This window comes from Anser anser (assembly GCF_964211835.1).
Source record: "Anser anser genome assembly, chromosome: 15".
NCBI lineage: Eukaryota > Metazoa > Chordata > Aves > Anseriformes > Anatidae > Anser > Anser anser.
The window spans coordinates 17799994-17827916 of NC_139736.1; the positions used below are offsets into that span (position 1 = coordinate 17799994).

At 38.3% G+C, this 27923-nt stretch overlaps 1 protein-coding gene across 3 annotated transcripts in view; it reads left to right on the plus strand.

Annotated features, from left to right (window-relative positions):
• PARN (poly(A)-specific ribonuclease) overlaps positions 1–27420 on the plus strand; it is a 64279-nt gene extending 36859 nt beyond the window's left edge. For all 3 annotated transcript variants that reach the window (XM_083799838.1, XM_083799840.1, XM_083799839.1), the window contains 3 exons: positions 15507–15696; positions 24221–24408; positions 26457–27420. In XM_083799838.1, the coding sequence (XP_083655964.1) occupies positions 15507–15696; positions 24221–24408; positions 26457–26509 (431 nt within the window). In that variant the 3' untranslated portion in view covers positions 26510–27420. The remainder of the gene's footprint in view (positions 1–15506; positions 15697–24220; positions 24409–26456) is intronic.
• The last annotated feature ends 503 nt before the right edge of the window (positions 27421–27923 follow it).

Consider the following 27923-nt stretch of genomic DNA (forward strand, 5'->3'; position numbering starts at 1 on the left):
TTAGTAGCAAACAGAATGGTTTTAGTAGCAGTGGTTTGTATGGAATGAAATGAGACTGGGGCAAGTATTGCGTAGTAGTAATGTTTGCATAGAGGGCAAAGAATGGACTACTGTCATGGTTGAGGAGGGGTAGCAGACTCTTGAAAAGATTGGAATTACTGGATTTAGTTGAGCATGTTTATGGTTGTTTTTGTTTTAAACTTTTAAGAGGTGCAAGCTAACATGGCTGTTTACATGGGTTATGAGGATCCTGTAAATTGCAGTGAGTTACAAACTTTCGTAAGGCTGTCTGACATTGCTTCTCTGCTCAGATGCACATGGTAAAAAAATGAAAAGTGACCAATGTCTCTGAATTTACTGGAAGTATTGCTTCCAGTTATGAAGAAAAGCAGTTTGTTTTTGAGATTTTTTTTTGGTTGATTGTAGTTGGATCCATGAGCCCTTAGTGGTTTCTGGGTTGAGGAACTACCCATAAACTTACTGCTGAGAACAATGACTGGAAATAGACCATTATACATGATAGTTCTATGAGTGTCATCCCTATTTATTCAAATGCTCATGTCAAATGCTGTGGAGCCAGTAAAAATAGCAGTATACGTAACACTTTTGATTAAGCGGCTGAAATTTTATCCCACTTTAGAGTTATTCTGTCTGAATTCCCACACTTCTAAAAAGAAAAAGCAGCGTAGAAAAAGCCACTGAGATCACCATTATCTGTCTTACAAAGCTAAAATAAAGAAGCTTTCAGGTTTAGGATGCATAAATACTGCATTATTATCTAATTCTTTTTTAACTTTCTCCAAGTGTTCATCATACTTTATACATACTTATCTCCGCGGAGAATGATGAGTGCTTACCAGCAGCCTTCTTATAGAAACCACTCCATAGCAGAAGGAGCATTGTTGCCTCACCTGTGTTTAGACAAATGGACCATATAACTCCTAGTGAGAAGTTACCAATAAAGAATTATGTCAAAATAAAAGTGGTCCTCTTTTAGCTAGCTGTGTAACTCGGGAGAGCATTGCTGATGCCTCTTGCATGTCATCATCTCCGCATTATAGTTAGCGGTGCTACCAGCACGCCATCAAAGGTTCAAGGGAAATGCTGTTCATGCAGTAGTGAGCACGTTAGAAGATTGGAGGGAATAAGACTTAATCTAAATTATGTTCAGTAGAAGTGTACTCTGGGCTGTGCATTTGCAAATGATGTTTGTGAAGTAGGAACTTATCTGAAGTGTCTGCAGCTTTTTTATTTCAGACTGATTAATCTTACTCAGTTTGGTCTCAATGTGTGACGTATAGGCTGAGAAGGAATTGAATGAAGGGTTGGAATTGCGCCACCTTTTTGCATTTCCAAAAGGATTTGTCTTTGTGGTGAATTACAACAATTTTTTTCTGCTTTTGATACCTTCATGTACAGAATATCTGTAAATCACAAAAACAAGTTTCTCTTTGTACATTTTCCACCACCTTTTCAAGCTGCTTGCTTGTTTCTCGACTTCCAAGGCTATTAGTTTTATTTACTTATTTATATATATATTTGTGTGCGTGTATACACACATACTGCTACAATAACTTCCCCACTACTATCAACTGAGTTAATAGCCCATTGTGTGCCAAACATTCAGACACATTCACCACCATCACAACTTTTTTTGTTTTCAAGTTCATTTTGTTACAGCAAATAGGTATTGTGGAAAGAACTGAATGTCTGCAGAATATATAAACTGAATCTTTCTGGCACCGGTGTGTGTCTTTTTCTTTTTAATGCGTTGACAAACTGGGAGGCTTGTTCTGTGGCCTGTGTGCTAGGAAACAAGTTATTTCTTTGGAAGCTCAGGTGATTATAGTTTTTCATAGATTTTTATGAAATGAGGTTAGTAAAATCTTATATACTGAAAGTACTCAGCCAGCCAAGCTGATAAACTATAGCAACCTCAATTACCAAAAAGCTGTGTGATTTTTACTGTAAAATTGCTTAAGCCTCTTGGTTTTTGCTGTAATAAATACATCATAAAATCAATTGTTATTCTATTTCCTGATTTAAATTTCTTTAATAAACAGCTTTGGCAATAAAAGTCACTACTCATCCTCGTGATTTAGTGAGCAGTGTTTAGGTAAAGAAGCTAGGAAAAACTAATGATGTGGCCTGTTTTTTAACCTGTTTATATAAATATGTCTGCATCTTCTGGGCTATATAAAAAAAACTCGGAGAACTGTCAAACAACGTGATACAAAGCAAGATGTTGCTGCAGACATATGTTTATGCTTACCTCTTAGAGTTGCTTCTGGCTTTGAGCTGGTATTAATACGTGTAACACGTGCAACAAAAACATTTATGGAAAATAAATGAAATGAGAACATGAAGGGTGTGTGGAAGTTTCCCTATATTTATAGGGTGGTCAGATTCGGCCTCATATGAGTCTAAACACTGTAAAAAATAAATAAAATTCAGATTTGTTTTGAATCCTTTTAATGAGAAGAACGTGTGGGAAAAAACTATGAAAATCTGATTTGTTTTATAATAATCTGGATGGAGTGTTAACTGATTGTATGCCTACCAATTTTTTTTAATTTGGTTCAGACTTGGAAGGTATCCTTATTTTTCAGTTGCAGCAGTAATTCAAATACTGAATATTGGACTGAACTAACGTGCAGTTATAAAATTGAACAGCGGATCATTTGAAGGGTGATTCGCAAGCACCCCTGCAGGCGTGTGCTCAGGATAGCCAGTTGATACAGTTGGTTTGTTTGTTACAAACTTTCCTCTTCTGCCTTTTTATTTTTTCATCCTTGTAGGTGTTAAAAGAGAAGTCGAAGCGTGTGATCGGTCATATCACTAGTTTTGTGTATAAGGGTGGCACTGAAATTGTGATAGTCTCGTGTCCCAGGTACAGTGTTTCCGTGCTGCTGCTGTAGGCTGTGCCTAGCTGGGCGGGATAATCCCAGAGCAGGTTCCTTGGGAGCGGACAGCTGGCATGCAGCCAGTGAAGGAAATGGAAGGGGTGGTGATGTGAGTGGGCAAAGAAAACTAAGAAGGGACAATGAAAGACAGGGGAGGACTGTTTCAGGGTTTGGGGCCAATCTGTTGCTTGCTTGTAAGCTACCCATCTCCTCCATTCCAGAGATGGGGGCCCAAATCCCTCTCTTAAACCAAACATCCTGCCCCTACGAGAAGCCACCTCTTCCACAATTGTTCTCGCTTTGCATCTGAATCAGAGGAAGAAAAAGAAAAAAGAAAAAGAAAAGGAAAGGTAGTGGTTGGTTCCATACTAAACTGAGACAGGATGGCAGGGGAGAATGTTGCTGGTAGGTGGGAAGGGGCAGAGTCTTGATGCGACATTGCTTGCCCCTGTGTGGGGACTCTTCCTCCCAAAAATGAGAATTCTGAAGGCCCTCAGGTTGAGCCCTGCCCTGTAGGCAAACTGTCCTAAGTCAGCTGTGTTGGTTTCTAAGGTCAATCTGAGATAAATACACGTATTTTAAAAAATCATTAAAACACACAAAACACACAAAAGCAACAAACAAAAAAAACCCTAGATGATGCATGGGTGCAGTCAGCCTTTGTGGTTTTTTTTTTTTTTTTCAATGAAATAAGTCACTCCTGAAATTTGATGGGTGGAATAAATGAATGCAAAAAGATCTCAGATGGTTCCACAGGTGTGATTGGGCAAGTTACTGGTTCCATTCGGACACAATTAGTGCCAGAGTAGGGTTTCTCAGTTCTTAAGAGCTATATTCAGTTCCCCAAACTGCATGCTAGCCTGTATTTACTGCGCAAGTGCTAGTTTTACGTAACTCACACCTGCTGTGCTTTGGAAATTGTAACCAGTTTCTGATCTACTGAGTCATGTCGACCTGTTTGTCTAGCAGTATAGCAGTAAGATGTTGCAAGATTTATGCAGCTGTTCAAAAACTAATCAAAAGAATTGAATAAATATTCAGTAGAAATGAATAATAAAGTGACCTCTTTGCTTGAACTCTCAAGCTGAAACAATTGCTTTGGTATAAAACAGCTTCTGTTAGCTCAATATCCCATTGTTAGAACCATTTAGCTGTGAATGGCTTTCATAAAAGCGTCTGACTAAATTATTTATTAGCTGGCTTTTTGTAAGTATTTCTGAGGTTAAAAAAAATAGTCTTTGAAAATTTTTGCTTTTCATTTGAGATTAATTTCTACCTGATGAGGAGGGGATTTTTTTCTTCAGTTTGTTTTACATTTCAGATAATAAATTATAATTAATTTTGATTCTCATGCTTATCCTTTGCATCAAACAAGTGACAGACCTCCTAAACCATGATGCTTTGTACAGGCTTTTGTGTGCTGTTTCTGGTGCTTCTGTCTCTCCTGGCTTCATTTTTTTTATGGACTAAAAACTTGTTCATCTTGCACACTAGGAATATGCTGGAGATCTCATGTTAATATGCATGAAAACCAATTTTAAATATGTAGGTAATAAAATGTATCTATTCATCCCAGTGGTCTTCAAAACAGCATTCCTGAGTTACATAAACCGTGAATGGTAACCATAGAGAGCCAGTCAAAAACCCTTGATAAAACATTGGTCCATGCACTCTTCTATTTGGAAAGAATAAACCTGTTTAGCTAAATTAAACTAATGATTAAACTGTTCGACACGGCGATCCGTAGCATGTATGTGGCAAGGAAGAACAGATTCCAATTCCTAGTCGTTGAAGTGTTAACCCAAAGTATCTGAATCTTTGCATGGTATAAAGAGACTTGCTCCCTCTTCCTCTTTTTTCCTTCTGAAACAACAACTAGGGGAAAGGGCAGGATTTTTATAGGCAATTTTGGAGCTGCTCTTAAGTTTCAATCTGAATACAGCATGCTTAAAACACATGAAACAGAAACCTCAGGAAACAAAAAGCAAATCCCTTAACCTTCTTATTTTGCTTTTTATAATTATGTCCAAGAATCTTCACTTAATTTGGTTATTCATGTGACTCGCGTGTTGGCAGCATTCTGGTAGCTAGCAGAAGCAGCAAAGCCTTACTGTTGTATAAGATGATACTACCCTGCAAAGTCAGACGGAAAGCTTCGGCGTCAAGTCGGAGCTGCATCGAGACAAACGCTGGTTAACTACTCATAGGCACCACGACGCTGTGTGCCTGGTGTCTGTACGTGCAAGCTGTGCCTGCGCATTTTGAGGGGGAGAATAGTTTTTGAGTTCTGGTGGGCTGTGCTCTCAGTTCTCGTTGAACTTGCCACGTTGTCATGCCAAAGGGAGTGACCAGTCTGTGGAAGTGGTGGTGTAGATTACGTGCTGTGTCACTTTTTGCACTATGCTCCACAGTAAACTAAGTTACTAGCGTTGTGAAAACAAAAATGAAAAATATTCTTTATTTTCTGTTGAGGTTTGCTGTTCAGAGTAGGTAATTACTGAGAGCTTGTTAAATGGTTGATACTCCTTTTGTTGAACATATGGGAGACAGAGCTCATTGTTGCCAAATCGCACTTCATAAGTTCTCAATATTTCTGTCAAACATTGAGCACATGCTTTTTAAGTGAGTGACAAAAGATAAAGCAGTATGAGCTTGTATAAATATAAAAAACTTCAGAACGAACTCTTGGTGCACAACTTCTGGCTCTTATGACTTCCAGCTTGCTAGATAAGCTTGCTTTTGGATGCTGTTCAGCTTCATATGTTTATAAAGTTGGCTTTTTCTTCTGGAAAGGTTAGTATGAAATAAATACTATTTCAATGCGTCTTCACTTAGAGGAACCTGCATTTCATACAAATATTCTGGAAATGGTGGGGGAGATGGGAGAGACTTCAGCTTTTCTTAATTTTGAAACAAAATCAGTATTTTATTTTAATTAATAACTTGATACAACCTGAAATACTATTTCAGCACTTCAAGCATTCTGAGCAGTTTTCTCATCAGCAAGTCCTCGGTTAATGCTCTGCCTCAATGATAAGCTCTGATTGTTTGGGTTTCCCTCAAGTTTTGTTGCCTGCCTGCCAGCTTTCAGTGACTATCTAGGTCATTGGTCTAAAAAGAACATAGATGCACTTACAGGGAGGTTTCTTTATGTGCCTTTACCCTTAAGGAGTCTTTATAGCCCACCTAACATGTGCTCTGAAAAAACTGCAGTTTCCTGAGAGTGGGATAATTTCTAAAATACAGAAGAACTCCTATAAACATGTTAGATTTTTTAAAGAGTTTGACAGTAATTTCAGTTTTGAGACACATGGCTATTACACATGCACTCTGTGAATAGTCTTGATTTCTAGTTGTATTGTTAATAGAAATAATTGACAAAAAATACATCCAAAATAGATCTTTTATTTGTTCTTAGTGGGTAACACTTGCTTTTAATTATCTTTATTAAACTGCACCTAAGTTTTATATAATAATATATGTTCTGGTTACGAGCAAGTTCTACGATACTTTTAAGACCACATCTTCAATTTAAGAGCAATTTTAACTTTGAAAAGGTTCCTGAGAACCTTTTTCTCCTGTTTTAAAATGTAATAAATGCAGTTAACCAGAAATTTTAAATACATGTGAAAAGCAACTGCTCATCCTAAATGGCAAGCATTGAAATAATGTTAAGTTCTTCCATGTGTTAATGCCCTGATACATGAGCTCATACAGCATTTACTGCGTGCAAGATATCTTCTTCCTCTAGGCACCGAGTGGAACAATGTATTTAGACAGCAGGGGAGCAAAAGACTAAAGCAGGTGCAGCAGCTGAAACTGTGATAGCCTTTCAATGATTTTTGTTTAAATCGTTAATGTTTCTGAACCTGTGAGTTCTCAGAGAGGGCTAGACTTCATACTTCACCAGGGTATTACAAGGTTTATTGTACAGCCTTCTACTTAGCATGAATACTTACCAATGCAATTTAAAGTTGTATGCGAGTGTATCAAGATTGTGTGCATTTTAATCTCTTCTCACTGAATTTGGGGAAGTGGTAGGTAGCACCTACTGCAACACCTAGATTCTTTGAAGAATTATATTCGTGCAAGTTGGATTTCTGAAACCATGTTGCCTTGAAGCTGCATGTTGTTTTACAGAATATTGCAGGGATCTTTGTTCTGTGTTTCTGCAGGCAATGTAAGGGCCTGAGTGAAAAGGTTTCACTGGGATGTCCAAGACAGAAATTGTGCCTGAGCAGTGAGTCTGTAGGTTTTGCACTCCTCATGGGCAACAAGAGGTATCAAAATGGAAAAGTTACAGGTTTCCTTTTATTGTTGGTATTAATGCATTTGTTTCATGCATTAGGGAATATGCTAATTCTGGTAATGCAGTGCAGCCATTCTCCAGTGTATCCCCCAGTACGGTGGGTGGGCTTGTTACCTGTGTCTTACAGTGACCTGGAGCATTAATAGGCTTGGATTGAGAACTGCCTGAATTGCTATGAACCTGCCTCTGTCACTGAACAGCACTGCCTCGAGGACGTCTCCAAGCTCAGTTCACTACTTCATTGGTCTGAAGTTATTAACAAGCATCAGAAATGTCACCAGATTTGCAGGAGTTTGCTTCCTGTGACTGCTCAGCCTTAGCTGAAATATTTAATTTGCTGGCATTAAAACGTAGTTAATGGTTTGTGTCAGTTGTAATCCTTCATGTATAAAGGTCATGACTCTTGTCCTACTCAAGCAGTGAGCTCTCACTGTTATCCTTTTGCTGATTCTGTGCCCAGAAAAAAAAATAATAAAATTGCTGCTGGTTCAGTGGGGGTCACCTAGCTCATCAGCAGGTCTATAAACCAGAGAAACATCATAAAGAAGGGCATGGGACCATGCGGCTTGCAGGGTCTAAGGAGCAAGGAAGGGGATTCCCCCTGTTTGGTAACCGGCTGTTAGATGAAATCAGCTGCCTAGCCAGCTAGCCCCACATCGTGGTGTGCCTTCCAGAAAAAATCTCAGATCTGACCAATCCATTCCCAACATCTACTGTTACTCAAAGACCTATCTTATGGGAAAGGAAGTGTTATGTACATTTTACACTTTCTGTATATTAACAGATCTGAACATTTTACTAGTTCTACTAGCATTTCTGTGCTAGTAAGTGCTGGCAATGAAATGTGGTGAATTTTGTACTTGTGTGGTTCAGGAGTTTTGTGTGTAACAAGAAGTGGAATTGCTGGATGATATATTCTAGTCCTTGTCTTACATTAGAGCTAGAGATCTAAATCACAACACAGCTGTTTTACAACTTTCAGCATTAGTGATGTAGAGGACAGATTAGGGATGGACTTGCTGTCAGGCACCTGCGGCAATGTTTTCTTCTCATTGCTTAAAAAACAAAAAGCAAACTAACAAAAAACTAACCCTTTGCCATGCAAGTTTGAATATAATAAGTTTCTTATTAATGTAATCTTGGAACTCTTTTGACTAGCTTTTCATCTGTTTAGGATTTTTTTTTTTTCAAATGGGTTAATGCATTTCACAGATTTTTTTTCTATTGCTGAGGCATTTAAACAGGGTGCAAAGGCAAAACGGTTTGACTTCTTTTAGTACTTAAACTGCAACTTTAAGAAAGTTAAAATCCTAACAATCTGCATACATGTATATAGTGTGAAACGTCTCAGTGGATTGTACCGTCATCTGTGTTCTCTGTGGAGAGATTTTTTTTCCCCAGTAGCTGCTCTGGGAATAACAAATGACTTATCTAGCATGTGCAGCTGTACACTGTGGAGACGAGGCAATGATGCCATTCTGATACTTTGCTGGCATACCTGTTTACATGGAGAGGCTTGATTCTGTGCCACCAACTAACCTGTACAAAAAAAGCATTTCACTTTAATTTTCTACTTATAAAGTTCCTATGTACATTTTGTGCAAGAATGATACAGGGGGTATCTACAGACATGTTAGACATGTCTGGTATTTTTATTTAAAACAACAACAAAAATTTCTAAGTAAATGTTTACAATGCAGCAAGGAAAAGAGCATAAGAGATGTTCTTTGCACATGTATCTGAACTTCTAAGGATGTTGTATCACATCCAAGTGCGTGCATGTATATGACTATAATTTGCATAAAATATTAGGCCTAGCACTGTGTGGCTGCAGTTTCCTGTCTGCGTTTTTAAGAATAATGTCAGATATTGTAAATCTAAGAGTCTCGCCTTTAAACTGTTCCTAGTCCCTGTTAAATGGCAATAGAACAGACCCAGGATATCAGCAAAAGGTTAGGAGGGGAAGCCAGCACCCCACGAACGCCAAACATTGCTTAGTGGGCAGGTGTGGTTTTGTTTTGCTTTGTTTTATATAGATATAAAATTCATTTATTGCATATTTTGTTCTGGTGCTGTGGGAACACACAGAACAGTTGGTAGGCTGTGTCCTTAAGACTCCTTTATAATATTTGAGTTTAAAATACTGTCTAAGGTTCCTTGTCCTTTCTTTGCTATGCTTTGTACTTGGCATTTTTTTTTCTTTTCTTGTCTGTAAAACCATCTTATTTCACCTGTTCATTTTCCCATTTTCTCCAAAACAGACAGAGACTCATTTTGGTTTGCTCTCTGGCTAACCTGGCCATCGTCCTTTGCAAGGTGAAGGGCTGCTTTGCCATCACACTGACACTGCTCCCTCTACCCTGATCCAGGTTTCAAGAAATGACAGTCTTTGTAAAGCAATCTCTTATAAAAAGTCTGTTTTTAAATCTGTATTAACACGTTCCGCTGTCTTTAGACTAATACAGGAGGAGAAAATAGAAAGAGATGGTCAGTGCCACATACAAGTTGGCGTTTTCAGTTCTGATATAGCCTGCAAATAGCTGCTAATCCCATGTGTAATTCAGATACGACAGATCCCTCATTGTAAAATAACTTTTGTCCATCAATCTCCAGTACGCTGGTTCTGTTGACCAAGGAAATACATCTTCACCATCCTTATTTATGTTTTTGTGCAGTTAGTATGCAGCTTGTGAAATTAGGTATGGAATTAAATAACAAAATTGATATATTTAGTGACTTATAAAAATGGTGTCCTTAACACAGTGACTTGTCCTTGTACATTTTGTACTGAATTCTGTACCTGTGTCTCAGAACGAGAGTGGTTTATTCAAAGGTAGGATTTTCTTCATGGACTCCAAAGAAATGTGTAGTAGTGATGTATTTTTTTTTTTTAAACCAAAATTTTTAGACACCTTTTATTTCCTGCTGTCAGAGCAAACTCAGACTTTCCCGTCATGATGCTTCAGTGCAGGATGATCCTAGAGGAACTTGCTCAATCTAATTCTTGACTATCATGTTATTTTTTAAAACAGTTTGCAATGAGTTGTGTTCTTTTTTTTTTTTTTAATCCTTAACCTTCCTTGAGGACAAGGATCTTGAGGAGCACGTTAATGAAGTGTCACTTCATTCGGTAATGCTGTGCAAGCATGCTGTACTTACCTTGGCATGTGCAAAAGGGCTCGAATGCGGCAGCACAGCTGTTACGGAAAATGGAAAGCAGGTGATCTGTAGCTGAATTAGCAGTTATTTTTGACTCCCTTCAGTCACAGTTGAAATGTATTTGCTCGACTCTATGAGAAATGAACCTGTGCAGGATAATTCTGATGAAAGGGGAAAAACTGCTTTCAAGGTAGTTTCATTTTAATAAAAGCTCTAGCAAGGGGCATGCGAAATACATCCAACTCAACAAAATACCTGCCTCGCTAGTGCGGGTTGAAAACCAAAGCTTTAAAGAATCGTGCCTGTCTTGTGTAGGTGCCTTGCCCTTAGGAACTGATGAGGCTTTACACAGCTCTGACAGTAGCAGTGTCAGACGGATTTGCTCCCTTAAAACTCCACTGTGCTCTTCAGCCGTTTGGCTTAGAACGGCTGGTTTGAAACCCAACAGTTTTAGAGCAGGATTTAAAGAATTCAGGTGTTGCTGTTGAAATGCAAATGAATTCCCATCCTCCTAAGTTGCTGACAAAAGCAAGCAGGTTTTGTTAACTTTTTTTTTTGGTAAATATTATTGAGATAAATATACCTGAGAAAGTGGTTTTATCCACTATGTTTAGTTGTGTTTTGTTTGTTTTTTTTTAATTATTTTGTCAGAGCTAAGAGCAACGTAGGGCAGTTAGTCTTAAGGTCATTTATCTGAAAATTGCTAAATAATACAATAAAATAGCTAGTTTAGGATTTCGTTCTCTTGAAGTAGTGAGAAGAGCGCACAAAGCTCATGAGGTTGGGTCTGCACTGTGTTTCTGTGTTCGAATGGCTGCCGCTTGTACTTGACTCTGGGGTGCTGCACAGGCACCAAGTGAAGAAACTTTTGGAAAGAAAGCTAAAAAATAGTAGTTTATCGGTAGCTGAAAAGGCATGGTTAAGGTTAGTGTAGCCTGCCTCCTTCCTAATCCTAAGGATTAGTCATAGTTTTACAATTTGTCCATTTATGTTGGTGGGGGAAGGAATGCTCTGCCAGCCTGTCGCTGTTCTTACAGTGTTTTTTATTTTGGTTGTCAAAACAGACTTCTAAGCGGAAAAAAAATGGTAGTGGAGTCATTTTTATCATATGTTTTTGTTTACTTGTTTGGAGTATGCTGGTCCTTTTGGGGTGTGAACGAGGCATGGGGTCTTGTAACCGCTTATGCATCACCAAGGGGCAATTTTGTGGTAGTGTTTGGACCAGCGCCTGGTGCCAGCCCCGCTGCCAGCCCTGCTCCCTTGTTTTAGGTAAGGGATAGCCGGGGAGCAAGTTAACGGGGTGAGAATGGGAACTAGTTGGCATGTTTAGATGCAGCAAAGAGGCTGTGAGTGGGCCTGTTCTGAAATACCTTGGATACTAAAGAAAACTGTATTTGATAATGGCTAACCTGTATGTAGAAAACTGCGATAAAAACCAGAACTGGATAATGCAACACAAGGTAAAAGTGGCGCCGAACGGCAGCAGAAACATGCAATTTATAAAAGAAGGTGGGAGTAGTGCATGGCTGGAGCAGAACTGGGATCCATGAATTTAACACTAAAGAATGTTCAAGGGTATGGTGGGTTATGAAGCCAGTATGAGACAGGCACTGCCACGAAAAGGCTGAACTGGGAGAGAAATCGGAGAGGGTAGGAAAAGAGCAGCAGTAAACAGAAATATTGGCAGATTGGTGAGGGTTCTGTCAAGTTCACGTATATTTCTGAGAGAAGCCAACAGAGTGTACCCAGTCCTTTTAAATGTTGAATCAGCACTAGCAACTATCAGTAATTTTCATAATTCGAGTGGGAGAGGTCGGAGAAATGCATTTACAATTTCTGGTCTGACTAGTCAGTTGTCAAACAGTGTAGTGCCTTGCAGTAGAACTTTTCCGGGTATACTGAAGTCTGAAAACTGCTTATCAGCTAAGTGGGGGGAAAAAAATAATATTGCAATACCAGTTTCACTAATATTTAACATAATGGAGGTCAATTACACTTCCATTGATAAAGTTCATGGCCACACGATCATGTGCTGTTTCTTTTGGAGAATTTTGATTTATGACTTTTCTCGTAATATGTTAATATGTTTGTGTGGGGGATCCCAGCCATGATTGGATGCTTTGTGTAGTGGACAATTTAATTCCATTTAGGTTAATTAAAAATATATCCTCTAGTTTGGGATGTGTGGTCTTTAGTTTACTTCTGCTTTCTGTTTATAAAATAGGCACTTGTTAGCTTCTTGAGCTAAGGAGCTTTACTTTCAAACTGGACAATTTCAAAAACAAATGAAAAAAACGCATATGTAAACGTTTTGGAACAGTCACGAGTAATGAGAATAAAACAAAGCACTGAATTAGCTACTCACAATTTGGACCCCCTCAATCTGATTGAGGGAGTAGTCTCAAAGCAGCATCTATGCAGAGGTCACTTTAATACTTCATAGGTGATATTTTACTTTTATCATTTCATAAATTTGAGTGTTTAGTATCACAGCCTTAATCTGTGTAGTTCTCTGTAATTTATGAATTGTGATTATTTTACTTATGCAGTTCACTTACATATTTGACAATTTTTAAGAGGCTTAATATTGCTGGTGGCCATCAGTAAGGATTTTGCTCTGTATGACAGTAATGACTTGGTGAAAGAGCATCTTTGTACACATTCCTCTTGGATCACTCAGTGTCAGCCAGCCTATTTAATAGCTTGCCTGTTAACTAGGGAAGATGCCGTCATTTAGAAATCTTTCCTGAAATAATGTGCAATTACTATTATTCGACTTTAAGGCAGAAACTTAACTTTACAGCTGCACCCAATGTAATGAAATGCAGCCATGTGGTGCTGGTTAGTATGTCAGGTTTCTCACAAAAAAATTTTGTCTTCTCTATGATTTAAAAACAAGTAAATAAAAACCTTATGTTCTATTCAGTTCATTAGAATTCACCAGGTATTCTAGCAATGCATTTCTTCCATGGGCACTGCAGGGTGAGGTAACTGTATTTGGTTTCTTTGACAGCAGGGACATCATTCACCAGAAGAGCATCAGAGAGAACGTATTTAAAGCTCTTAAGGGAGCTGTTTTTCAGATCCAAACCGTGGAAGATTCACTTGTCTGTGTGGCTCCATAGAATTTTTATGTGCCTTCATTTCGGTTGTTCAATGCATAAAGCATTTGCACTTTCTATATACTGAATTTGACATAAAATATGCTAGTTACATTCAACATTTAACTTTTTAGAACTTTTTAGATGCATATACACATATGTAAAAGTATGTATGTGGCAACAGGAACATGTTGCATAAAATACAGGTCTTGCTTCAAGGTAGTATTTTTGGACAGACAGCTCTTCTAACTTTCATACAGATAATTTTTAAGAATTATCTTTAGGCTGATTCATAAGGATTATTTTTTCCTTATATATAGGCAGGGTTTGTCAGGGAATTAAATGGATGAGCCATAACTCTGCTTCGAAGTTTATAGCAAAACAAACAATGTGAAATGGTTATTCTGTTTTAACAAATCAGTATTTATCAGATGATCCATGGTAACTGTGTGCTTGATTTTTAGCAAGTAAAAACATGCTTGAGTTAAACTAAACAAATTTTACCCGTAGGAATGTCAGCTGGCACGCAGTAACTTCAGTGAGCATTATTAATTCATTTATGATGCCTGTACTATAACTTCATGGGCAATAAATATGCTCCTAATTCTTCAAACAGATCCTATAACTTCACAGTTCAAAATAAATAAAAGGGGGGTGACGGGAGGTATGTTTAACATGTATCTGGTTAATGCAGCAGTCTCATGAGACCGTTAATCATAATTAAAGTTATCTATTCTTGGGATTAAAATTAAATATAAAAATGTGTTGTCAAGTTTTATGTACATTTGAAAAACTTTGTAGCAGCAACATATGTGTGCCATGACTTGTATTATAGCTGCTTCAATTCATGTTAGTATAGCCAATATGCAGAATAGAAGATTTTTCTCTGAAAGAGAAAAAAAAATCCACTACCCATCTTCCTTACCTGTCTGAATTGCAATGTCAGAGCATGCTATGTCTTGTGCATGGGCTAGGGGTAGTACAGAATGCCCTGTATTTAAGATGGCAGTGCTTCAGCTGGGATCAGAAGGTTGGTTACGCATCTGAAATTTCTATGGGAAGATTAGAAGTGAAGTAATAAAATCAGGATTTTATCTACATTTTACTATTACGGTATTTTAAAATGCACAGCAGACATGCATGAAAAAGAATGTGTTCTTTTGTTTGTTTTAGATTAAAATGGGTGTGCTGGTTAGTTTACAATGCTTTCTTTCAGTGAGTTAGGCTGAAAACGGTAGAGGACACCAGCTGACAGCCAGTTTAATTTGCTGATTCATCTGTTATAGTGATGGCTTCAGGCCAGAGCTTGGCTTCCAGATTAAAGGCTGAGAGTTGCGAAGATACTGGGACTTGGAGGAATGTTGGTAAACTGTTGCTGAGTGAAGGCAGTGAAAGTTTTTTCTTTTTTAAGTGATTCTAATTTTGTGTTGACAGAAATCCTTCTACCTTGAACTGGCAGTCTTTTTTGGTTAAGTGGAGACAGAACATTAGAAAGATACAAGGATGGAACAGCTGGATGCTAGTTAAGTGCTGCTTCCATGGGTATCCTGTGCAACAAAAAATGCAGCTCAAATAAGCTTATGTTTCACAGCAATCAGAGTTTTGGCAAAGCCTGTGCAAATGTCGTCTTTTCCTGGCAGACTTGCAAAATAAACCTGCTGGGTTAAATAATGAGACTAAAAGGGAAAAAATCCAGGAAATCTTTTCTTGCCAACAAGCAATCTGGAAGAGGGTTATGAGTGAAGAATTGATGGTTTCTAATTTAAAAGAAAAGTCTTCAGTAGAATTAACCCTTCTTGGAAGAAGTCTGACTCAGAAATGTTTTAAATGTGTAATTCAAATGTACAGTGTGAATTTAGGAGAGTACAACATTTATTTATTTATGTACTTATTTTACCACTAACAGTGGAACTAGAAAAAGTAATTTTTATGAACTGAACAAATAGCCTTCTGTTTTTCAGACTAAGTTATCTCAGGAGAGGGTGTGTTGTAATTTAAGCATTTTGTATATAACATCACTCTTCTTCCCCATAGCTGTAAACACCAGCAGGTATGCTGAAAGTTATAGGATCCAGACATATGCTGAATATGTTGAGAAAAAACATGAAGAAAAACAGGCAAAGAGAAAATGTACAGAAGATAGTTGGAAGGAGATGGAGAGAAAGCGGTTAAAAACTCAATGCACACCTTACGTTTCCCAGAGTCGATACTACTGTGTTAACAGGTGAGACTTCTGTATTGCAAATTGTTGTATTTTTATTGCATTTTATTAAGTCTAGCACTTTTGAGGTAGTTCTTATCTGGTATTTTTCTTGTTTTTTATTTGCACATGAATCAATAGTGGTACATCACGTGTCATAAGATCATAGGTAAAGGAGATTTAGTAGTTAGATAAACTTTTAAAATATTAGGATACTGGGGGCAGGTCAACTCACAGCTTCTGAGCGTGTTGTAGCAGTACCATTTCTTACAACCAAAAGAAAAGAATTACATCCCTCTTTGTTTTGCACCTCTGAATAGCTTTTGTGTTGCGGTTTAACCCAGCAAGTAGCAGAGCACTGCACAGCCATTCACTCACCCTCCCCTCTCTGCAGTGGGATGGGGGAGAGAATCAGGGACAAAAATGTAAAAGGGTTGAGATAAAGACAATTTAATAGGATAGAAAAGGAAGAGAAAATAGTAATAAAATACTAAACAAAGCAAGTGATGCACAATGCGTTTGCTCACCACCCACTGACTGATGTCCAGCAGTGGTCCCCTGCCCCACTCCAGCTAGTCACCCCACTTTGTTGTTCCACATGTGGCCAGATGGTGTGGAGCATCCCTTTGGCCACTTTAGGTCACCTGTCCTAGTTCTGTAATCTGCTCTACAACAACTAAGCCATCTGTGTGTTAGCATTATTTTAATCTTAAATCCAAAACACGGCACCTTACCAGCTACTAGGAATAAAATTGACTGTAGCCCAGCCAAAACTAGGACACTTGTGTTGTTTGGAAACTTTGAAAACTTGTCTTTGGATTCTCCTCTAAAGGTAGTCTTGTTTTTTTTTTTTTGATGACTTTCCATGGTGATACTGCCACAGTGAAGGGTATAAATTACCATCTTAGGCAGTCCTGATGAAGTTGTGCTTCAGAAACAGGAAGGCAAATGATGATGCTTGTGAGGCTTTGAGTTTTTGGAGTAAAATTTGAAAAGGGTTTTAATTTTGTTTTTAAATAGTTAGCTAAGTCAGGAGGTGTCTGTTTTGATTCCAATACAGTAGGTTGCTGTGTGTATTTCTTGTTCCGTTTTTACCCACACTATTGAAGAGAGGTTTTAGATACGAAGAGAACATGAGTTTTTTTTCAGTGATCTGTGTGGCTGTAAATAGAAAGGGTCTTTCAGTGTTAATAAAATTAAATAATTCAGCTATCAAGTCATTGGTATTCTTAGTTTTTCAAAATTCTATCAATTGTATATTTAAAAAAAAAAAAAAACTTTTGGTGGAGTGCATAAGTTACATTAGTGTAGATGTTCATTTTTTTCTCCCTCACCCACCTCCACTCCCTCTCTTTAAACAGACCAAATGAGATGGGCATAAAAACAACATTGAGCTCTTCCTGCTTTATCTTTCTTGGGAATGCTATGATAAGTTCTAACTCTCATTATATCTTCCTGTAAATGTTATCTTTCATGTAACAAATGTACCAAACTTGTTCTGTGCTTCTCACTTACATGAGCTTATGATTTGCCTACTTTGCAAAATTAAATGCAGGTGTGTGTTTTGGCTAGGTGTCAGATTTTCATGCCTTTTATCATGGTGGGAATTCTAAATGTGTTAGACTTGTTGGATTCCTTAAAAAAAAAAAAAAGCATATGGAAGAACCTGGTGATAAAATCCATATCAAATGAAGTTATGAAGTTAGTTTATTTGAACTATTGTACTTAGGAAGACTTGGGAATACATGCTGTGAAGAGATGAAGAGCTCAACATTGTCCTGGCACTGGTTTTCATGTGTTCTTGGTTCTGGTGGCTAAGGTTCAAGTCTGTAGCTTATAGTTAAGTCTGTATCAAATAGTCTGAACGTATTGAACATCTTGAGTCTATTGCAAAGAAATCCCAAGTCATAGTTTTATTTCTACTGGAGGAAGTCTCTCCCCTCACTGAATGTTTTTACAGGTATTTCGGGTATCTCACAGATTCTAGGCAGGACACTAATAGTGGTGGCTTATGGTATGAACTGTAGACAACTTCTTCTTTCAACAGATATGTTGGAAAACAGTAAATGTGGAAAGTAGACTTGTTATTTTTCAAAGAAGTTGGGGACAACCACAAATGTGTAATTTGGAAAATTGCTGAATAAATTTTTTAGTGAATTCTTTCCTTAAAGTTATGTCTCAATGAGTTGTCTGCCTAAACACTACCTCCTTGAAAGATTTTCATCTATTTTCTCTAGTACTGAGAAATTCCTCAAGAAACAGCCTTGTTACCCTTATTTTTTGATGATCAACACTTTGATAGCTTTAGATAGCAGTCTTTATTTTGTTTATAGACAGAACTTTTGTAATTGCCATTACATGAATTTTGGTTCTCTTGTTATTCCAAGAATAAAGTGACTTGATTCTGGTCCAAACTCCCTTTCATGCAGGTCTTTTGACATGTTTTTTTTTTTGTTTGTTTGTTTTATTTCTTTGTTACTAGCTAGATTGTGTTCTCTTGTCAATTAGTCTTTTGTAAATATTTCCTCTGTAAGTGTAAGCTGGCAATTACACCGGGTTAGGCATAACGTGTAACTGCACACTTGGTGGTCTTTCAGTTCACTCAAGCTGACTGTAGATAGTTTTTCTTTTTGTTTCCAGACAGAGATATCTTACAAATAAATACATATTTATATATGCTTATGTGTAAATATATTTAGACAATGTTATAAATTTGTATTTGTCCAGGTTATTTTTATGTATTTGTGTGTGCATATGTGCATATTCATCCAGATTAATCTGAATCATACATAGTCAAGCACTCAATACTATGATGTATCCAGCAGCTGATCTCTTATAATAGTTTCATGTTACTGCATCCTTTATTTATTTATTATTTAATAAGCTTACTGCATCAGCTTCTGCCAGGGAAGGGAGCACAGCTGCAGAGTAGCTGTTCCTCTCCATGATGGCAATATGTTCTGGCTAGTTTTTCATTCAGTAATGAAGTTGTTAGTTATTTCTTATAAGCAACCTTCTGTCTTAGATTGTCAGACTGATAAGTATGTAATGAGGGTTTATTAATTCCTGTTTTAGTAACAAGCTATACTCCAATGTTACAGAGGAACTTCTCTTCAGAAAATGCTGTATTATAGTAGCTGCAAGGTACAACAATTTATAATTAATATATACCCCCAGCATGTAGTGTATTACTACTGTTACATATAAAAATTAGTTTTAATGGAAAGGTGCCTGACTGTTAATGTCAGATGGGGAAGCAGAGGAAATGCAAAACTTCAAGTAGTTAATAGGATCCACTCCTCTAAATTCCCTTTTCAGAGCATGCTTTCCAAAATGGGTGGACCATGGCCTCTTGTGTGGCTGTGTACAGCACGAGCTGTGTTGTGCTGAGCAAGTAGCTGCCTGCCAGCTGTCTTGACTGTTAAACGCATGGAATTATCATAGAATCATAGAAAATCCCGAGTTGGAAAGGACCCATAAGGATCATCAACTCCAACTCCTGGCACCACACAGGTCTGCCCAAAAGTTTAGACCATGTGACTGAGTGCACAGTCCAATCTCTTCTTAAATTCAGACAGGCTTGGTGAAGTGACTACTTCACTGGGGAGCCTGTTCGTGTGCGACCACCCTCTCCGTGAAGAACCTCTTCTTGATGTCCAGCCTAAACTTCCCCTGCCTCAGCTTAACACCGTTCCCATGGGTCCTGTCACTGGTGATAACAGAGAATAGGTCACCTGCCTCTCCACTCCCTCTCGCGAGGAAGGGGTAGACTGCGATGAGGTCCCCCCTCAGCCTCCTCTTCTCCAGGCTGAACAGGCCCAGTGACCTCAGCCGCTCCTCATGTGTCTTCCCCTCTAGGCCCTTCACCATCTTCGACGCCCTCCTCTGGACACTCTCCAACAGTTTAATGTCCTTCTTGTACTGTGGTGCCCAGAACTGCACACAGTACTTGAGGGGAGGCCGCACCAGCGCAGAGTAGAGCAGGACAATCACTTCCCTCGACCGACTAGCAATGCCATGCTTGATGCGTCCCAGGATATGGTTGGCCCTCCTGGCTGCCAGGGCACACTGCTGGCTCATATTCAACTTGCTGTCAACCACAACCCCCAGATCCCTCTCTGCGGGGCTGCTCTCCAGCATCTCATCGCCCAGTCTGTGCGTATAGCCAGGGTTGCCCCGTCCCAGGTGCAGGACCCGGCACTTGCTTTTGTTAAACTTCATGTGGTTGGTGATCGCCCAGCTCTCCAATCTGTCCAGATCTCTCTGCAAGGCCTTTCCACCCTCAGCCGAGTCCACAACTCCTCCAAGTTTGGTGTCGTCGGCAAATTTGCTCAAAACACCTTCCAGTCCTACATCCAAATCATTTATAAAAACATTGAAGAGGACTGGCCCTAAAATGGAGCCTTGAGGGACCCCACTAGTGACCATCCGCCAGCCAGATGTGGCCCCATTTACCACAACCCTTTGAGCCCTGCCTGTCAGCCAATTGCTCACCCATCGTATGACGTTTTTGTTTAGCTGTATGCTGGACATTTTGTCCAGTAGGATCCTATGGGAAACCATGTCAAAAGCCTTGCTGAAGTCCAAAAAGATCACATCAGCTGGTTTCCCTTGGTCAACTAGATGGGTGATCTTATCATAAAAGGAAATCAAATTTGTTAGGCAGGACCTACACCTCATGAACCCATGTTGGCTGGGACCAATGACTGCATTGTCCCCCAGGTGCTCTTCAATAACCTCAAGGATCATCTTCTCCATAATTTTACCAGGCACTGACATGAGACTGACAGGCCTGTAATTGCTAGGGTCTTCTTTCTTACCCTTCTTGAAAACTGGCACATTTGCCAGCTTCCAATCCAATGGGACCTCACCAGATTCCCAAGATCGTTGAAAAATAATTGAGAGAGGTCCCGCGATGACATCAGCCAGCTCTTTAAGCACCCTGGGATGGATCCCATCCGGACCCATGGACTTGTATGGATCCAGGTGGAGCAGCAAATTCCGCACACGTTCAGGGTCATTTGGGAGTTTGTCATTCCCACCATCATGGTCCTCCAGCTCAGGGTACCCTGGGTCCCGAAGCCCATCATCAGCGTTGAAGACAGAGGTGAAGAAGGCATTAAAAGTCTCTGCTTTGCCTATGTCATCCTCTGTGAGGAGACCCTCTCCATCTAGTAGCGGACCTATGTTTTCTTTGGTTCTCCTTTTTCTATTCACATATCTAAAAAAAACCTTTTTTATTGTCTCCCACAGACATGGCCAGCTTCAACTCTAGTTGGGCTTTGGCCACACGAATTTTCTCCCTACAAACACGAACAGCATCCCTGTGTTCCTTCCTCGTCACCTGACCCTCCTTCCAGCAGCCGTACACTTTCTTTTTTTGCCTTAGCTCCAGTAGAAGATCCCTGGTCAGCCAGGCCGGCCTTCTGCCCCGCTTGCCTGACTTCCGATATTTTGGAATCGTCTGATCTTGTGCTTTTAGGAGGCAGTGCTTAAAGATGGACCAGCACCAACGGACATCAATGCCTTCAAAAGCAGTTTCCCAGGGGACCTTGCTGACTAGTTCCCTGAGCAGCCTGAAGTCTGCTTTCCCCACATCCAGGGCTGAAGTTTTGGTGGCTGTTTTCCTTCTGTCACCATAAATTCTAAACTCAACCAGTTCATGGTCACTATGACCGAGACGGCCGCCAATTGCCACGTCTCCCACAAGACCCTCTCTGTTCTCCAGCAACAGGTCTAGGAGGGCGCCTTTCCTAGTTGGCTCACTTAGCACCTGCACCAAGAAGTTATCATCGAGGTGCTTTATGAACCTCCTGGACTTGCTCGTGTCAGCCGTGTGGTGATCCCAGTTGACATCTGGCAAGTTAAAATCCCCCATAAGGACGAGGGGAGTCGATCTCGAGGCATCTCTTAGTTCTGCAAAGAATAATTCATCAGCGTTGTCGTCCTGGCCGGGTGGTCTGTAATAGACTCCCACAGTGACATCCCCTTTATTTGTTTGTCCCTTAATCCTTACCCAGAGGCTCTCAACTTTGCCATCGCCGACTTGAAGTTCCACACAGTCCAGCCCATTCTTCACATACATCGCCACCTCGCCTACCCTGCCTGTCCCTCCTGAAGAGCCTGTAACCATCTATTGCAACACACCAGCCACAGGACTCATCCCACCAGGTTTCGCTTATGCCGACGATGTCGTAGCTGTGGGACTGGGCCAAGACTTCCAGCTCATCCATTTTATTCCTCATACTGCGTGCGTTTGTGTAGAAGCACTTCAAATGCACCTCCCTACACGCAGCACCTTGTGTTGCCGAAGGGCACCAAAGGGCCTCACTAGGACACAGTCCCTCTAATTCTAGCACACCATCTCTTAGCTCGTCACTGGCATGCCTGGTTCTATCCCCTTCCCCCTTCGACTCTAGTTTAAAGCCCTATCTATCAGCCCAGCCAACTCCTGAGCAATTGGGATCCTTTCCTCTGCAAAATAGTGTTAAACCATAGCATGAAAAATGGGGTATGTTCTATGTAAAACTAGATATCCTGGTCTGCTTGCAGTTACTACTTTTCCTAATCATCATGTAGGAACGAGTAAAATAAAATAAGCTAATGGCAGAAGACTTAACACGAGTATAAAGAATAGGAAAGTGATGGGTCATTTTGCCTTACAAGTTTTCTAGCTAAAATCAGGAGTGCTGCACCTGCTGTTGTCAGGCTCCCAATTGTAGCACTGGTTTCTTGAATGCCTTTATTTTGCTGAAATAGCTTATCTGAGTTTTGAAATGTTCTTGTGTTCCTGCTGATGATTCCTTTACTGAGTTTGTAGTGCCTTTTCTTACAGTTTATTTTTCACAGAAATGCTTGTTTATAGTAGTTTGTTACTAGAGGATAAGAATTGGGAAATGCTTGAAATTGAAAGTCTGTCTGTATCTAGGCCTGTTCAAGATGCTCAGTTATGACGGAATTGGTCCTTTCAAAAGTAGGACATTCCTTTCCAAAATGGAAAATGCTTAATGCTACACCATCATAATGGTTTCCCTCACTTTTACTCCTCTCCACCTTCTGATTCTTTCAAAGTAATTACCATAGCACTGGCTGGATTGCTGCTATTTAGTAGCAGAAATGACATTACAGGGTTAGTGAGCATTTTAATCAGGTGGAGTCTGCTCTTTTGGGCAGCAAAGTGCTATATAAGGCCACCACATCCTGTTGATTCATCAAATTGCATTTAGTGCTGATGTTGTTACTCATGCTGCTGGAATTTAACAAAAATACTATATTCTTTGATGATTGGAGTTGCATTTAAGAATAGAAGTAGAAAATAAAATCTAGATTTTAGATTTCTGCCATCTTCCTTCTGTGGTATTCATCCTGGTTACTTTTGCCAGCAGGCTGACGTTAAAATAGGTCAACAGAAGGGAGAGGTTGGGAAAAAAGGACTGGTGGATCCTGAGTCTAAAAAAAAGTCTATTTCAAAGACAAAACTGTACAGATAAATTTGACAATCCTTTAGCTGAAACTTTACTACACCATGTTTCCAGATATTTTAGATTAAAAGGAAAAATAAAAAGGATTTTAGTTTTGTTTTATAATTTGATATTCATTTTTGTTGAAATATAAGCATTGACTTAAATATTCAATAAAAGAAGTATTTTGTGTAGATTTTAACAAAAACCTAAAGGTTTATAAGCCTAAAACTACTTTTTTTTGTTTTTAAATCTGTTGTTCTGAAAAAATATTAAAATGTACATTTAAATAGCTGGTATTTACATATCTAGAAGTTCAATGGGAACTCTTTTTTTTAATTAGCTTCTTTGCCAAATTAGCTTCTTTGTTTTATTTTATTTTAATATTTTCATTTGGCATTCAAGGAAGATTAACAATTGAATTATAGCTGGATGAAATTTATGCCGTGTTATTTCAATGTATGCTGAATGAAATAGAGCTCTAAGTGAACATTAGTAATGTGCTCATCAGACTTCAATTTAAATGCTACTTACATAATGTGTTCAACTTCTTGTGATTTTTATTTCACCAGCTTGTTGGATGATGGGAATCTCACTTTAAGACCCGTTTTTAACTTTTATTACACAGAGTTTGGTTGTTTTCTCTGTATAGTAGAAATACTTGTAAAACTGCTTATAGTTCCAGGAAAGTGGATGAACTTAGCATGTAGAATCCTTCAATATAAAGATGTATGTTTTTGGGCTTAATAGGTGACGAGCATTCTCAATAGATATTCAGTTATATGCAAGAGCTTTCATAACGAAGAGAGGAAAAAAAAATAACTCCAAACAGGGATAGAGAACAGCTTTAATTACGGTCGAGATGAGCAGTCTCATCAGAATAACAGCTAAGCCAGAGACATCAATAGCTCAATGAATACCTTCATTTGTCTAAGTTGCAAGTCAGATTTTCCAGGTAATGTAATTTCATGGTACATCACTTAGTTTATTCTACTACCTTCATAAGCATTTAATAGATGTATAGTAACTAGTACGTATGTAATAGTTATTCTTAACTTGTTGATAACAATATTTCTTCTACATTTCAGTTTTACAGGTACCAGTACAGTGGGAAAGAGAAGCATGAGTCCTATTCAGGAAGAAACTGGTTCTGATGATATGGAAGAAGGAGAAGATCCAGAATACAACCAGACAGACTCCTGTGCAGAGCCCCTACCAGATAGTAAGAAGAGAGCCAAAAAGTTCAAAAAGATCAAGAAAGAACAAGTTCCAGCAGGTAAAAAGCAATTGCTCATGACGTTCTGTTCTGTTTGGAACTGCCCTAGGCCTGAACAAAATTGAATTTTTCTTTAATGTCTGAACTTTTCTGGACTTCTATGAATGTAACACAGTAAGTCAGAGTTATAAGTTATTTTGCTGTGAGTTATTTAAACTGAAGACGGCATCAAAAAGCAAAAGCAAAACAAAACAACTGAGACAAACTAGAAGAAGCAGTATTTGATTTCTTGCCTACTTTCTTCCTTAAAATAAAGCTCCTTGAATATTTGTAGCTATTTTTAGTTTCTTTTTTTTCTTTTATCTGACTTTCTTGTTATGCAAAATCAGATACCTTTATCAAAAACAAAACTGAAAGAATTCTGGAAGTAGGACTCTAGAGTAGATCCTATTAATTCAACAAATTTATCACCAGTCATAAGACTTACCAGATGTAGACCTTTTCACTTAAGCTTAATTAGTTGGAATCATAGCATAACTGAATGCCGACGTCTGTCGTTAAACAAACTGTTGCTTACAAATAAGTCCATTTTAATAAAACTACCTGCTGCCTTGAAAGCTAATATATGTGCCCTTTTAATTAGCACTTATATGTATTAGAACTTAAACTGTATATCTTGATAACATTGTACTAATTTCCCTTATTCACAGTCATTTGTGAGATTAGTTATTTAAGTTGAAGAACCAATGCAATTTCTCACTGTGGTCAGAATGTTATCTACCTTTACAACTAAGCCAAAACTTTGACAGCCAACCTGCCTGCCCCTCCAGCACACTGCTTGCCACAGTGCCTCCCTAGAACATCTCTTGAGAACATGTTGGCTTTCTGGGACAATTCAGTGAAGCAGTAAGCTGCCAGATAGGTGTTGATATACCAGGATTTTAACCTTCAGTAGGCCCTTTAGTTTTTTGAGCTTTTTGTATTTATGTATCACTTAGCTGTGCTTTTTTTTTCTGATATTAATTGACAAGATGGTGATGAAAAGTGAGAGTTCTTAAAATCCCCTCCAAGCATTTTGGATGGGTGGGTCACAGTCACCCTTAACAGTTCTTGCGGTCTAACGTGTTCTGAGTAAGCCTACATTTGTTTGAAAGGTTACTGGACTGTGAGCAGATCATTCACATTTCATGAACTGTTAGCTGTTGAAGCTTGAGGAATCTCACTTTCAGGAGATACAGATTTTGAAAAACAGAAGAAATTGTAGACCTCTGTAAAAGTGTCAAAATACGGATTTGCCTGAATGATGTTTTTTCTTTATTTTTGTGTTTTGTAAATCTTCTATTTTTTAGCCTTGTTTAGGATTCAATATGTAAAGATTGAAAATCAATGGTGTTTCTAATACAAAATATAAATTCAAATCTTTTTCCTATCTTCTAAAAACTGTTAGGATTTATAAATCAATATACATGATGTTTTGTGTGGCATTTGATCATAATCTTTCTGGTTTTTAATTAGTTGAAGACTTGTCACCTAGGTTGTTGGATAATTTTTTGTTTTGATTTCCAGACTTTAATACTGACATTTTTCTAGCCAAAATACCTTTCAATTGTTTGTCTGGTTAAATGCAGATAGGTGACAATCAGGTGACTGTTTTTCACCTTATATTTTTGCAATGTTGTACAAATTACTGTAGTCTGTAAAAAATAAATAAATAAATTATGGGGGGGGGGCGTATGTTGAAATCAAATAACCTTAGGTCATGTGAATTTAAACCACAAAGTAATTGATTTCTGTTGATCTATTTGTTGTTGATTCTGTTTGAACTTGTTAGCAATTTCTTTCAGAAAATTTTCTTTGTTCTTTAGTGTTTGACTTAGTTTTTTCCAAACAAATTGAACTTTTTTTTAGTACCCAGTGATAAACAGTCTGTTGGGTTCCCTTCATAAATATTGACTTGCAAATAACATATCTAAAGCCTTGCTGTAGATAAGAAAATTTGTCATTTGTATGCTTTGAAAGAATCGAAAGATTGTTGATCTTAGTTTTTATTCTTTTTAGTGTTTGTATATTGAAATCTTTAATATAATGTTCTATGACTCCTTTTTTAGGAAGCTTCACAAGTAGTTCCAATGAAATTTTTGAAGTCCCTGAAACATGGTAGGAAACAACTGCCTGAACAAGTGGAATTGATTGAAAGCAGTTGTGAGATGACACCTCCTGGAAGCCATACTTTATTTAAATAAAGCGGTGTTAACAAAGCAGTATGTGTCCTGAAAATCAGTTTAATTATTTTAAACTGTTTACTGAACAATCACTGTCAATTTTACTTGTGCATATATTAACTAGTATATGATTCTGTTGTTGATCATGTGAAATCCTTGCTGTCATAAATGATGTTAGATTTAAGAAGCAAGACTAAATGTATTTTGGTCACCTCCTTTGGCATGCTGACTATGAAATGTACAAAAAGAACTGGCACTCTGACTTCGTGCTAGGCTGTCTCCTGTGCTTGAGGGGACTTACCACAAATCTCCTAATCTTTAGATACTTTTTCAGGCAATGTCAGTATGCTGTCAGCATTCTTGATACAGGTAGAACTGCAGTTTCACATACTGCTTTCTACCAGTTACTTCATCTGGAAATTTTTTTTCCTTTTTCATTCTCTACTCCCACCCTCCACCCCCAGTGCAGCCAGTGTTCCTCTAAATACCAACTTTACGTGTACCATATCCTTTTAAAATAAATAATTAAATAAATTTAACTTATGTGCTCCTCAAACATGAATATCCTGGTGGGAGGTAGTTTTTCTTTGTTTTCACATCTTGCTGTTTTCACTCTTTAGTCTTGATCTATTTCTTCCTCACCTTCTTCCTCAGCTTGTGGGGTTTTTGTAAAAATGTTTTTTTGGTACCTGTGACAAACCTGCTAACTGCACCAGCCCTTTATTTGTTTAAACAAGATCTGCATTGGTAGATTTCTGAAAATGTTTGATATTTAACATTTTTGTATCATGGAAATAAAAACAAAATATGTATTTCCATAACGTGAAAATTAAAGAAATTTTCTTAGGAATTTGTTTGTTTTTATTTATTAGTTTCTGAAATGTTTTTCATGTGCTCTTGTTTTGCTAAGAAATAATATGACACTCTTTAATTTTCATAATGATTGCAGCCTGTGACTAGCAGACCCTTTGGGTCCATGGACTACTTTCAAGATATTTGTGAATTGTAATCAGGAAAAGCAAACCTGTTATAATACGATGCAAATTGCTGTGCATTTCCCTTGGAAAAGAGTATTAGAGTTCTACAAATCAGCAAGTTCAAAGCATTTCTTTGGAAGAGTGGTTTAGAAGTGGTTAAGAAGCTTTCACTGGACTGTATTTACATTACAGTGTGAATCACTGTCACTTAAACAGTGCAGTACCCTGCTTGAAGGTATGGCAATTTTTTAATATTTTCTTTTAAATGACTGGGAGAGCTATCTTGAACTTGCATTGCAAAAGGAAAAATAATCTAAATTCCTCAAATGTGAAATGTTCTATTTCTAACCTTGGAACTGCCTGGAGTAGTAGAATT